Here is a 15525-nt window from a genome sequence, read left to right as displayed (position 1 = left end):
AAATAATAATACTAGCAATAGGTATTGGGCACTTACATGCAGTACTGTATTAAGTCTTGCATATATAGCTATTTTTATCTCTGTGACAACCCTGTTAGGGACATACTATTATTATCTCCACCTTAGAAATAAGGAAACTGAGGCATAAGAAGATTAAGAAACCTGCCCAAGGTGACATAGATAATCAGTAGTGAAGCTGTGTTTTGAATTAGGCAGGCTTATTGCAGAGATTGTGTTCCTACATCTCCTTGTAAATGTTAGAATCACTTGGCCTAAATCACTTAGATTTAGAATCCAAAATATCATGTTAATATTTGGATCAGTATTGCATTGAATTTATAGATTGTTTTAGATAGAATTGACATCTTTATTTTTTTTTACATCTGTATTTTTTTTAAGATTTTATTTATTTATTCATGATAGAAATAGAGGGAGAGAGAGAGAGAGAGGCAGAGACACAGGCAGAGGGAGAAGCAGGCTCCATGCCAGGAGCCCGACGCAGGACTCGATCCCGGGAATCCAGGACCGCGCCCTGGGCCAAAGGCAAGGGCTAAACCGCTGAGCCACCCAGGGATCCCCAGAATTGACATCTTTATAATATGAAACCATTCTACCCAAATACAAGACATGTCTTCATTTATTCAAATCTTTTTTAAAGTTCTTATCTAAATTCCAGCTAGTTAACATTCAGTATAATACTAGTTTCAAGTGTACAATATGGTGATTCAGCACTTACATACATCGCCCAGTGCTCATCGCAGCAAGTGCACTCCTTAATCCCTATCATCTATTTCACCCATCCCCCTACCCTCTCCTTTCTGGGAACCGTCGCATTGTTCTCTACCAGTAAGAACTGTTTCTTGGTGTGTCCTTATTTTTTCCCCTTTGCTTGTTTGTTGTTTCTTAAGTTCCACATGAGTGAAATCATACAGTATTTATCTTTCTCTGACTAGTTTATGTTAACTTAATACTCTAGCTCCATCCACATCATTGCCATTGGCAAGATTTCATTCTTTTTTATGACCAAGTAATATTCCGTTATGTGGAATATACACACATATACACATTGTCTTATCCATTCATCAGTCATCGGATACTTGAGCTGCTCCATAATTTGACTGTTGTAGGTAAAACTGCTGTAAATATCAAGGTGCATGTATCCCTTTGAATTTTTATTACCCTCAATAGAATGCTAAAATTTTCTTTATATAGGTCCTTGTTTTTTTGTTTTTTGTTTTTTGTTTTGTTTTGTTTTTTGCCTCATGGGTTATCTTGATAGAGTTGATAGAAATTGAGAGATTGATAGTTTTTTTTCTTTTATGTTTTTAGCAGGTTATTATTGGTTTAGTGGAAAGCTATTGATTCTTTTTTCTATTAAATTTGTAATTAGTCATTTACCAAATTCTCTAATTGCTGGTAGCTTTTTGCAGTCCTTTTTCTTGATTTTTCCAGGAACATCAACATATTCCTTGCAAATAATAATTTTGCTTTCTTTTCTACTATTTGTGCTTTTTCTCCTTTTGTTCTTTGTAAAAAAATAACTTCTTTTAAAGTGCTATAAGTAATGATGACAGTTAATCATCTTTATCTTATAAATGACTGATACATAATCATTTATCATACTACTAACTCCACCCTTATTTTTATGAGAAAGTATCAACAAGGAAGAGTGAATTTTACCAAATGCCTCTTGTGGTCATACTGTTTCTTCTTTAGTGTGTTAAGATAGTGAGCTTATCTTAAATATTTCCTAATGTTGAATAATGCTTGATATATTTAACTTCTAATGTACCACTGGATTTAATAGTTTTTTTAGCATTTTTACATCAGTCAGACTGAGTTTATGGTTGTATGTGTCATGTGCATGCACATGCATACAAGTATGTTCTTTCTCAGATTTTAGTTGACTGTTACAAAGCTGGCTTCATAGAAAGAATTTAGACTCTAAAAGCAACAGAATTACCAGGCCTTTGAAGATCTGAAGAAATTCACTTGGGAAAACATCTGGCAGTTTTTGGGTAGTTAACTCTTCGATGTCTTCCTAAATTTATTCTATGGTCTGGTAGACCATAGAATATGGTCTATGGTCTACCTTTACCATCTCTTGTATAATTTTATAAATTCTATAAAATAATAAATGTAGTTGTAATTATTAATATTTTCCTAGAGAGTTATTTTATCCATGTTTTTAAATTTATTTGCTTAGATTTGTACAAAATATTTATAAAGTAAGTCTCTTAAATTCCTTTATAGCTATAATTACTTCTCTGCATTAATATTGAATCTTTGTGCCTCTCAGTTTTTTTCAGGGCTAAGTGGACTAGTGATTTATCTATTTTATTGATTCCTCAAAGATCTGTCTTTGGATTGATTTATCGATTATATAGCTTCTCTACAATTTCTGTGTATTTTTAATTCAGTCTTCACACTTCACTTGAATTTTGTCATCCTGCTTGTATGCTACAAGTAACAAGTCCTATAAATTAAAAAGCATCCTTTTTATAAATGCATATTTTACCTACGAAGGAAATATTTGTTATTGATAATTTCATATGAATTATTTTAGTCTAGATACTTTTCCTCACACATACAAAAGAACCACCTGTCCCTGGGACTGATTTTGGTTTAATCTGCTAGAGAACTTTGCTATTTAACCGTTTCATCTATTTCTTTTTTTTTTTTAAGATTTATTTATTTATTCATTCAGAGAGAGCGAGAGAGAGGCAGAGAGAGAAGCAGGCTCCATGCAGGGAGCCTGATGTGGGACTCGATCCCAGGTCTCCAGGATCACACCCCGGGCTGCAGGCGGCGCTAAACCGCTGCGCCACCGGGGCTGCCCTCATCTATTTCTTAGTGAGCTGAAATTAGCTCTCAGAAGAGTGGGAGCTTTGATCAATCAGGGAAAGGAGAAGGTAATTTGGGATGACTTTTGTTGGGGTACATAGAGGACCTGTGGAGAATGAGAAAGAGGCCAGAATAAAAACGGAGAAAACAATCAGAGACAAATCCCAGGAATACTTAAGTAATGATTGTGTAATGGGAAGGGGGGAAAATAAGAACTAAGATTCTGTGCATGATGGCAACTGTCTCTCCTGTCTTTGCCTATTAGTTCTCATTTTATGAATGGCTTGTTTCTGAAGACACTGAAAACCTTTGCAGGGGTAAATGTCAGAATCACTGACATTTATTGGAGCTAGATTTTTAAAATTATTTTTAAAATGTAAAAACAGTCTATGGTTCAATTTAATAGGCACCCTAAATTAAAAAGAACTTTACCTAGAAAGAGATTTTAAAACTTGACCCAAATTTGCTGAACCATTAGTATTTATTTAAACCTGAACATGTTCAGGGTTTCCTGGGTGGTTCAGTCAGTTAAGCTACCTACTCATGATTTGGCTTAGGTCATCATCTCATGAGTCGTGAAATTGAGCCCCATGTCAGACTCTGCATGCTCACCCTCACGCTCAGCAGGGAGTGTGCTCCCTCTGCCCCTCACCACCCCTCTATGTGCACATGTGCTCTTTCTCTCTCTCTCTCAAATAAATAAATAAACCTAATATGTTCATTGTGCTTAGAACATTCTAAAATCATTGATACCTATTTTAAAAGACTTAAGTTGTAACTACATAATATATATATTGCATGTAATATTACATATTACATTAAATATGCATATTATGTCATGACATTTATTATACAGTAAAATACATATACATTAATGTTATCTATAAGTTATGTCAAGAGCCATATTAACAAATATTTACAGTATGGCAGATACAGTATTCATGGACACACAAGCTCCTCTGTCCTGGGGTAACATTATTTATAAAGGTTTCTCTCACTCTTAGGATTGTCAGATGACCTCTCTTTTTCATTTTGTGTACTGATTCTACCAATTCTTTGGTTATCACTGCAGTATCCTGAATCATCAGTAACACTTAAGTATATTGATTTCCCTCTTCATTCAGGAAAAAGAAATGTGGCCCCACACTCAATTAACAAATAATTCTGTACCTACTATGTGGAAGGCAGTGTGCCAGGGACTCTCTTCAGGGTAAGAAAAGCATATTAAGTAGTGGTATTATGGTTTTGTCCCAACTGATGTCAGTGAATAGTGGAAATACTTGTTCAGTGTCTCCACCTTTATCTTCATATTTCATAACATTCATCCTAAATTATGTTGTTCTCAGCATAATGCTAACGTTGTTACTTAATCAAGCTATAATCCATTACTCTTGAGAACATGACTCAAAATGTATGTTTTTCTGGGTATTTCTTAATTTATGACACTGGATTAGTCTAATGGATATGGATAAATTTGTTAGAAGTACAGTAGTGTGTTTTTTTTTAAGGATCAGTCCCTTTTCCTAACCGAGATTTTATCTTTCTTTTCTACCTTGTAGAAGAGTTTGTGTGTTTGATAGAAATGAGTGTGACATCGCTAAGCATGTATTAATGGCATGATGTAAGCAGAACTTCTCTCTCTAGGAAAAAGAAAAAAACCTTCTGCCTGAAAATATGTTGACATGTGGCCTTAGTCTGTGGCTTTCATCAGCACATGCCACAGTTATCACCTGATAAGAATCGAAAGTCCTGTGGATTAAATATGTCCCCTCCCTCTCTCTCCCTTCCCTCTCTCTTCCCCTGTGAGGCCTAACCTGCTATTCAGAGCTTTGGTAAACAGTACTTGGCAGAGTTCTTTTAAAAATATATATATATATTTATTTATTATGAGAGACACAGAGAGAGAGAGAGAGAGAGAAAGGCAGAGACACAGGCAAAGGGAGAAGCAGGCTCCATGCAGGGAGCCTGATGTGGGATTCGATCCCAGAACTCCAGGATCACGCCCTGGGCTGAAGGTGGTGGTAAACCACTGAACCACCCAGAGATCCTGAGAGTTCTTATTTTTAAAGCATTTTGATGATCTTACTCTTATCTTAATGACTAAAGTTGAGATTGTATTGCTCTTTTTTTGAACTATATTCATCTAATTTATAATTCTTTATTATAATTTTACATTACCTAAGAAACAGATGTTTTCATGGGAGTTTAATTATTGCAGTTTGATATGGTGCTACATGCTATCAGGTGCTTCAAATAGTATGTTATATGAAAGTCTTTCAAAGGTTTATTGACTATAATGATGATATTAGTCATTTGAAAATGTTTTAGTAGCATATTGTTAAGTATGGAATTTCAGAGCCCCAGAATAGGCCATACACAAAATACAAGTTTAAGAATATTTATCATTAGTGTAATAATTTTTAATCAAGAGGCTTTATACACAAATAGGTAAAGTATATGATCTGTGGAATCAGACACACAAGGACTTAAGTCTAGCTCCACAACTTAATTGCTAAATAACCTCAAACAATTTACTTAACTACTCTTGTTTTGTTTTGGCTTTTTTTTTTTTTTTGTCTATGAATGGGAGCTATAAAAATACCTGCTTCTTAGGAATTGTAAAGGTTCAGTGAGATGATGATAATAAAATAAAATAATAATAATAATAATAATAATAATAATAATGGAAGATACTGCTGTAGTCTTTACTGTGTGCCAGACACTGTACAGTACATTTTTAAATCATTGGACCCTCACAAATACTTTATTCAGTAGATACTGTTATAGCTGGCACTAAATGTTAGCAAATAAAACCAACAAGAACTACCACCAAGAAGTTATTGTGTCCTTAAACACATTCTAGTGACAACAAATGTATTGAAATATTACCATTTTCTATAGAAATTTCATATTGTGTATTGTAAATTATATGTAAAGATTTTAAAAACTGTTTACATTTTCTATTTTCCTTTATCTTTGTTTTCTTGAATTTTATTATTTTAATTAAAACTCAAACCAAGATGCAATAACCACTTAATTATTAAGACTATGCCACTCTTCAGATAAACTATTTTTCGTCATTTTTTTAACCAGAGGTTTAAAAATACAGAGGTATGGAGATAAATGGGCAGTTAAGATAATGGACATTTTCATTGGCAACTAGAATTTATCAGGGCTTGCATTATTATTTATGCTTTTCATGCTGGGACTCTATTTTTTTTAATTAGCTCTGTAGATCCATAAAAGGGTAGATACAGAAACATAGGAAGCTTGACTTTTTCTGAATTACACTAATCAACATAAGCAGTTTTCACTGCTTTTTCTATCACCTGAGTGACTGTGAAGCAGAGACAGTAAGAAGACTTGGAAAATAGTTACTGGTCTTTTTTCCAACTTAGCCAGTAAAATGTAGTGGTTTTTAAAATTTTGTAAGTTCTATGCCACATATGCAAAACATGCTGTGGGAAAATTCCCAAGATAAATATAAAATATATGCAATCTTTATGGTTTGGGGTATTTGATTACAATCTTACAATCTTCCGTACCACAATGGCAGCTCATACTGGAGACTAGAATCCTAGAATTAACAGGTATTCTTGAAGAGTACTTTGAGCTACAGCTGACCCAGGCAAAACAAGGTGAGGGAACTCTGGGTGAAAAGAGCCTAGTGCAGCTCAGGGTAAAGGAATTTAGTGAAAACTATGAAGCATGCAAACAAATATTTGAACCAAAGATATATATGTCTAAAGACTAATTATAGGATACTTTTTAAGCCGCAGTACTCTTAATGTAAATGTAGGACTAGACAACCAACAGCTAACAAAATTGATACGGATAAAACTGTATTATATCATTAAAAGGCAAGAATAGTGCCAATATAAAACTGTGGGCATCTCAAGGTACTGAAGAATCACTAAGCCCTCTTTTCACAAAATAGTCAGAATTTCAACTATCCATACGTGTCCAAGTGCAGTAAGAGCAATAGAACAACCTTTTGAGAATCATTCCCTTTATCCACACATACAATTGCATAATTTACTCTGCTCATTGTGTGGCTGGAGTACAATGAATTCTCCATGTTTCCATATCTATCTATTTTTAATAAGGTTTCCCTTTGACTCAGCTCTTCCATCTCTACTAGTATACCTGACAAATATATTTAAGGGATGGCCAAAGATCTATTTACAAGGAAGTTTATTGCTAATGCTTAAAAAACACTTGGAAACATAAATTTTATCAATATAGGTTATTGGCTAAATCCTGTCTGTACAATGTAATGATGGGTAACCAGTGAGAGGAAAATGAGACAACTTCATATACACTAAAATAGAAAAATTTCTAAGGTATGTTATTAAGCGGCAAAAAATCAGGTGGCGAACAGTACAATGTGATCCCATATGTGTGTATTTAAAGATGTATGATGTAGGGGATCCCTGGATGACTCAGCGGTTTAGCGCCTGCCTTTGGCCCAGGGCACGATCCTAGAGTCCCGGGATCGAGTCCCACATCAGGCTTCTGGCATGGAGCCTGCTTCTCCCTCCTCCTGTGTCTCTGCCTCTCTCTCTCTATGTCTATCACGAATAAATAAATGAAGCTTTTTAAAAAAAGATGTATAATGTATTTATATAGAGAAGTGATATTAAATATGATGTGTGTGTAAGTTGAGGTCTGCATTATAATTAAATAGGATAAGGTATATAAAATGTTTAGTATGCCATGCATTAATAAATCAAAACTTGCTGTTATTGTTATCTTTAAGGAATGATTTGAGGAAGGAATATTTAGTGGGAGGGTTTTCATTAGTTTTACACATTTTATATTATCTGATTTTTTTTTCACTAAATTTGTATTACTTTGTAATAACCTTAGAAAATAATTTGCTCTTAGGAAAAGATTTGGAAAAATGTATTCTCGCTAAAATATTAATGACACAACAAAACTTGGTATTTTTCTTCTGACACAAGATGTTGAAGAATTTCTAATGTGAAAAAAAAAGAATTTCTAATGTGGGTAAAAGGTTAATTCCAGTAGTCTTTTGAACAGCGGGGTCTTTCTAAGGTTTATAAATCAGTTTTTGAGATTTTTGCTTATTCATTTTCACTGAGATAAATACATTCATACTTCTGATTGTTTCTTTCTTCCTGTTTTAAGACGTGTGTGTGTTTTTATATGGTAAGGGGGGATATATTCATTTCGCTTAAACATTTAGCTTATTACCTTCTCTCAAGAATGACTGGAAATTTTAAGGAAGAAATGGAAAGAATAACAAAGTAATTATTATCTAAACGAAGCAGAGATTCCTTTTTCTCCCTCTCAATCTTTGCTTAGCAAATAAGAATCACCTTGCAAATAATTGAAAAGAGGTATTCGAGTGATCATATCCAGTGAGGTACTAAATAATTTATCCCAGTAGAGTGAATATTACAAGGACTCTGAAGAAAAAATATTGATTATATTGTATTATTTGTTTTAGAGAATTTTATTCTCAGCTATTATTGATGGTTCTGTGAGCTGTGGTCATTCCAAATACTTATTTATCCTCATAATGCTAGGTTTAAATTTTTTTGAAATTCATTAAAAATGTGGAAAGGATGCCCATTTGAAAACTTTGGAATGTCAGTTATTTTTTCCAAAATTACAGGCTTATATACAAACATTACTTAAATCATGCCTTAATTTATGTAGAAGTTTGACTAAATTGATTTGATGGATTCTTTCTAAAGTCAGTGTGGGATTAATATGAAATGCATGGGCCCAATTGGCATCTTGAAAATATCTTTCTTTGGTAAATTAGATGAGATTTTGTTGTCTTATTAGGAGATATTAACTCTTTTCTTAATTGTAATGCTTTCAAGAGTTGAGGCCCTAATTGTACATAAGCAGTATCATATAGAATAAACTCATTATGACTGGAGAGGATATTTAATGTAGTGTTTAAGAGCACAGAATATAGAACCAGACTGCTAGGATTTAAATCCTGACCCTCCTACTTCCTAGCTATATATTGAACAAGCTACATTCCTATGTTTTGGTTTCCATTTCTTGTTGCTGGGTTATGAGTAGTAGATGGCAGATACTCTATTTCATATGATTGCTATAAGGTTGTTGTAAGAATAAATGAGTTACTATTGATAGAACACTCATACTAAGTCCTTTTTAAAATCCCTTTTTACTGAGGTATAAAAACTGGTTTTTATACTAGTTGGTTTTGATTATTTATTTCTTGTTTGTATTACAGTTACAAATTATAATACTGTGGTAGAAACAAATTCAGATTCAGATGATGAAGACAAACTCCATATTGTGGAAGAAGAAAGTATTACAGATGCAGCAGATTGTGAAGGTGGTGTGCCAGAAGATGACCTGCCAACAGACCAGACAGTGTTACCGGGGAGCAGTGAAAGAGAAGGCAATGCTAAGAGCTGCTGGGAGGATAATGGTAAGTTTAATTTTTTTCATAATATTCTAGTCTCCTGATTCTTTAAAAAATATATATTACCTGAAAAGATAAATTTGATGAAAAGCTTGAAATAATCTGTGACTTTGTTAATCTCTAGAAAGTACCCTACTTACCAAAGAGTAGATTGTTAAAAGGAATAATATTCTGATTGATTGTACAATGCAAATAAAATATTAATTGAATTTTAGTAGTATTTTAAAACCAGAATCAAACTTTCCATATACTGTTGATATAATTGAACCTACTTTTAAATTATAACGTAATTCAACAAAAATCCCCAAAACAGATATATCATGGGAGTATTTTTAGTGTTTGAAAGCTTCTCCCTCCTCTTCCCCATCCTTTTACTTCTCTGCCTTCTCCCATCTATATCAGAATGCTTTAAATTTTCACTCAAGTAAAATTTCTTTTACCAATATCAAGCATGAATGAGTGGAAGGATTAGTGAGTCTCTCCAGGTGAATGTTTCTATTTACTTACATTGAATATTTAACATTCTTCCTCATCTATCAAATGAAGAAATTGGACTATAGTCTTTTCTTCTAGATCTAAATTCCTCCTCTCTGCTTTTCCTAATAAAACTAATTAAATTATTTAGCCTGTCTTGCCAATATTTAAACCATAGGAGTATAAAAACAGAAGAATATGGAGACGGAAGGTATTGTGAGAGGGATTGGGGATCAGGAATGGAGGCATCAGCAAAGGCAAAGAGGAACATGCAAGTGATCACATTCAAAGTCAGTCAAAGGAGAAGCCTCCTCAGCAAGAGTTCATATTTGAGGAGATAATCTAAATAAGATTCAAAACTCAGTCTAGGCAGTCTGGGAAAATGAGTCAGGTTTGCAGGTCAGAGAATCTGGATACCAAAGCATGGAAGCTTAGATAAAATGTGGATCTAATAATATGCAGTATAGCAGTAGCTAAAATTTGTACGATAGGGCAAATTTATGGTTAATAAAGAACTTTCAAAATCATGTAGCTGGCTCCCTCATAGCATTGTTTAATTGTCCATTAAGCAAATTCTGCAGGAATGGAGTTGCAAACTTGAATAAGATAATCCTATATGAAAAACACTTATAATTTAGTGAGTGAGAAGTAAGTCACAAATTCATTACAGTTTGATGTATATGTTAGAATTCTGTGAACATTAAGCAGAAAGTCCAAATCAGAGAGAGGGAAGAGATGTCCTAGAAAAATTTCTAAGTGAAACAGCACTGGTCTTTAGTTATAAAGGACCAGTAGAAGTCAATTAGGTAAAGGAGAAAGAAAGGAATGTGTTTCCACAGAAGAAGCAATATACATGAAGCCATAGAAGTTTGGACAAGTGGACCAGTGGTGTTTGCAGAAAAGGGGATCAGAGAAGTACGTAAGGAAAAGACTATGAAGGGCATTGTATGCTTTATAAGTCAAGGAATTTGAACTTTTACCTTAGAAGCTATAAGAATGTCATTGATATGTACTTCAGAAATAAGTACGGTAGCAATATGGAAAAAGAATTTTGGAGGGAGGGAGTCTAGAGACAGATGGTCCCTTCAGTAAGGAGAATGTGAAGATTCAGAAAATGATGAGAGTTTTGAACTGAAGAAATGGCCCTTGGAATGAGAATAAAAGGGAGAGATTTAACAGGAATACAGGAGGGTAGTATATATAAGATTTGGTTTCTTCTACGTGGAAGGTAATGGAAGTGAAGATTGACAATTCCCAGGCTTCTGAAAAGTAGAACCCAGAGAAATAAAATGGCTTGTTTTTTTTTTTTTTTTTTAAATCACATCTCATTAATAGAAGAGCTTGTTAAACTGTAATACTGAGCTCAAAATTTCTGGGATCAAGGATCTCCTATATATTTCCTTTCTGGGACCAGAATTGATCCACTGATCCAGAGTGTTAATATGGAAACAAGAAGGCCATGATAGGAGATAGGAGAATGAGATAGAGGGGAAAAAGAAAGGTGAAAAATCAATGAAGAGGTTCTGTTTCTGAAAATATGTTGGGATAAGTTATTTGAACTGTCTCACTGAGAATAACTAATGATGCTAGATTTAAAATTAAATAAATCTTCTTGAAAGCTTTAAAAGAGCTAACTAGATACTAAGACATTAACAGATCTACATCTAAATGAGACAAGAACCCATAGAGGTAAGCAGAGCACAGCATAGAATTCTCTTTGGCCTTAAGGACATTCACCTAACCAGGGTAATATAAGAGGTGGTTTTAAAGCCTATGAGAAGAAACAAAGCCTAGGACCACATAAGAGTTTAATAGCGGATTCTCCCCTAGTATGAATTTCATCTTGACAATATATTGAACTACGGTGAACTAAAAGCAAACTCTCTACCATCCCTACCATCCTCAGGAGTTAGCAAACAAAATTGCCTTGGCTGTGGAGAATTGTCTCTGGCAAGGAGTAACCGCCAGCTACCTTGTGTTGATTTACAGATTAAATTCACATTACTATATAGCCTGATAAATCTCAAGCCATAACTGAGTTTAAAGTAGAACTACTGCTAATACTCATAGACACCAAGAAGAAGCAAATACAGATATTTTGGAAGAACATACCTTTATCCTAACACTACAGAAATCTCCCAAATAAGTTAATAAGAAGAGAACAACATAAGTGACAATTATCAAAAACAAAAGGAAGCAGAAACTCACCCATAAAAACTTTAATTAGTAGAGTTATCTGATAGAAATGATAAAATGTCATTTTTCAAGGCAAATTTAAAATTGCCTGCTTTGAGGGAATAAAATATAACCAACAGGTTTTAAAAAGAACCAGATGGAGCTTATAAAAATGAAAAACTGGAATAATAGAAATTCAGATTCAAAGGATGGCTTCTGTGTAAAGTAAATAGAAATAAATAAAAAATTAAAGAATTGGAAAGTGGGGGAGATTATACTAAATACAACTCAGAAAGATATAGAAAAATACGGGGGGGAAAAAAAAAGGCAGGATAAGGGGATCCCTGGGTGGCTCAGCAGTTTGGCGCCTGCCTTTGGCCTGAGGCGTGATCCTGGAGTCCCAGGATCGAGTCCCACGTTGGGCTCCTTGCATGGAGCCTGCTTCTCCCTCTGCCTGTGTGTGTGTGTGTGTGTGTGTGTGTGTGTGTGTGTGTGTGTGTGTCTCATGAATAAATGAATAAAATCTTAAAATAACAAAAACTAAAAACAGGATAAGAAACATGAAGGGTATAATGAGATGTTCCAATATATGTCTCAATTCTAGGAGAAGAGAGAATAGGGAAACAGCAATATTTGAAGAGATGATGGCTGAGATTTTTTCAGAATTGATAAGGACAGCAGACCACAGACTCCAAGAAGACAAATCTCAAGAAGCATAAATAAATCTAGCCCCACTCACATTACGGTGAAATTGCAGAACATCTGAGACAAAAAGAAAATTCTTAAAAGTAAATTCAAAAAAGTCAGATTGTGTTTGAGATATAGCAGCAATTAAACTGACAACTGAGTTCTCAGTAACCACAATGGAAGCCAGACAGTAAAAAGATGCCTGCCAATACAGAATTCTATACTTCGCAAAAATAGATGAAGTACGGGTAAGGATTTCAGGCAAGTTTGAAGATAGAAAATTTATCAGTAAACACTTATTGCTAAAGTGAATTTTAAAGAATGTATGTTAGGCATGAGGAAAGAGATCCTTGATAAAGATCTGAGATGTAAGAACAGAGAAAATTACAAACAGATGGAAAAAATAGATACAGTAGATATATTTCCTGTGAATTTGTGAGATTTTCCTATGAAAATATGTTAAAAGGTGGATGTGACTAAATTAATTTCAGATGTTACCAACTTTTAAGGCTTAAAATCATGATTATAGATAATAGGATCATTTTATAATAATGAAAGACTAAATTCCCTAATAAAATATTATTTTAAATGTGTTTGTACCTAATAATAAGGCTTCAAAAAATACAGAAAGAAAAACAGGCAATCTATAAGGAGAGAAATACAAATCTAATCATTGTGGAAGATTTAACACACCTAGTCAGTCATTGATAGAATAATCACACAAAACCAATGAGAGTGTAGATTTGAAAATATACATAAGATGTATAAGCAATGTACATAGTAATTGCAAAATATTTTTCAACTATATGGAATATTTATAAAACAGTTTTTAGAGGAAAATTTAGAAACCTAAGTATATACTTTAGTAAAGATTCTGGCTAAAAGTAAATGGATTAACCATCTGTTTTAAGAACTTAGAAAAAGAACAGCAAGCTGAAATTTTTGAAAGCAAAAACAAAAAAGTAACATAAAATTAGAAATATACCTACAATACAAATGTCAACATAGGCAAAACTCCATTCTTTGAAAACTGTTAACAAACCTTTGACAAGATTGGCCAAGAATTTTTAAAAAATAATATATAAAACAGCCAAAATCAAGAATGAAAAAGAGGCTATAACTAAGATACTACAGATATTGACAAGATAAAATAAAGCATTGGATCATCTACCTGCCAATAAATTTGAAAGTATGGAAAGATATTAGAAATTCTTAACCAAAAGTATCTGGAGAATAATTAGGAAACATGAATAGTTGTCAGTCCTCTAAAAAAATTGAAATGATGGTCAAAAGTATTCCCATAAAGAGGTAGTGAAGATACAGAACAACAAACTCTTGTATCTTGCTCATTTTAAGTGAAGTGTCACTCTGGAAAACGTCAGTTTATCATAAAATTAAATATAAATTTAATCATGCTCCAATAGTCCCACTCATGGGTGTTTTTCCTTGGGAAATCAAAACTTAGGTTTTCACAAAAACTTCTACATTAACACTTAAAGAAGCACTCTTTATAATTGCCAAAAACTGGAAATAACCCATTGTCCTTTAACAAGTGAAAGGATAAGAAAACTGTCGTACATCCACATACTACATGGCAGTAAAAAATGAACAAATTATTCATAGGAGCAACAAGTTGGGTGTATTTACTGAGTGAGTGATGACTCACTCAGAGTCATTATGCTGAGTCAAAGAAATCCAGTCTCAAAAGGTTACATACATACTATATGATTCCATACATATGACATTTTTAAAAGGACAACATATACATTGGGTAACAAATCAGCAGTTGCCAAGGGCTGGAGCTAGAGGGAGTGTGACTCTAAAGGGGAAAGCATTAGGGAGTTTTGGGGGGTGATAGAAGTATTCTGGATCCTGGGGATCCCTGGGTGGCTCAGCGGTTTGGCGCCTGCCTTTGGCCCAGGGCGTGGTCCTGGAGTCCCGGGATCCAGTCCTGGGATCGAGCCCAGGGATCAAGTCCCATGTCGGGCTCCCGGCATGGAGCCTGCTTCTGTCTCTCTCTCTCTCTCTCTCTCTCTCTCTCTCTCTATCATAAATAAATAAATAAATCTTAAAGTATTCTGGATCCTGATTTTGGTGGTGTTTATATGAATCTGTACATGTGTTAAAATTCAAAGATCCATACTCTGAAAGAAAAAACAGTAAAATTTGCTGTATGATAATTTATATATCTGTATATGTGCTTGTGTTTGTGTGTATGTATATGATACATATCATATATATTATACATGTATATATTATAAAATTTATATAATTTTTTTTCTCCTACAAAGAGAACACTAGCCCAGATGGCTTTACTGGTTTTTCTAAACATTCAAGGGACTAATAATTCTAGTTTTAGACAACTCTTCCAAAGCCTAGTGTAAAAGGGAAGATTCTCCAGCTCTTTGTATGAAGCTGCAATAATCTTGATACCAAAACAAAAACGTATAAGAAAGGAAAATTACAGACTCACTCAGTTGTATACAAATTCCAAGCAAAAAATGTATATTGCATATTATACAATATATATGTATGTACATATGTGGGATACAAGGTCAGAACAGCACTTAAACCAATTAAACAATATCACTTTACCAGACTTAATGAGGACAAATATTCATCCCAACAGACAGAAAAAAGTATGTAAAATTTAGTACATATGAATGGATATCATAAAAGCCAGAAAACCAGGAAAAAAGGGTACTTCCTTGTTCTAATAAAGTATATTTCTTTAAAATCTATTGCAGATATTATACGTAATGACAAAATGTTGTGAACTTTTTTTTTGCAGTCAATAACAAGGTAATGATATCTACATCACCACTTTCAATCAGTCTTTTATTAGAATTGCTACCCATGGGCAGCCCTGGTGGCTCAGTGGTTTAGCGCTGCCTTCAGCCTGGGGCATGATC

At 33.8% G+C, this 15525-nt stretch overlaps 1 protein-coding gene across 5 annotated transcripts in view; it reads left to right on the top strand.

The window, feature by feature from the left end:
- Positions 1-15525, top strand: part of ZEB1 (zinc finger E-box binding homeobox 1) — a 181114-nt gene that overhangs the window by 113807 nt on the left and 51782 nt on the right. For all 5 annotated transcript variants that reach the window (XM_038529893.1, XM_038529890.1, XM_038529889.1 and 2 more), the window contains one exon: positions 9083-9283. In XM_038529893.1, the coding sequence (XP_038385821.1) occupies positions 9083-9283 (201 nt within the window). The remainder of the gene's footprint in view (positions 1-9082; positions 9284-15525) is intronic.

The sequence above is a fragment of the Canis lupus genome, chromosome 2 (assembly GCF_011100685.1).
Source record: "Canis lupus familiaris isolate Mischka breed German Shepherd chromosome 2, alternate assembly UU_Cfam_GSD_1.0, whole genome shotgun sequence".
NCBI classification, from domain to species: Eukaryota; Metazoa; Chordata; class Mammalia; order Carnivora; family Canidae; genus Canis; species Canis lupus.
This window is presented reverse-complemented; position numbering and strand designations above follow the sequence as displayed.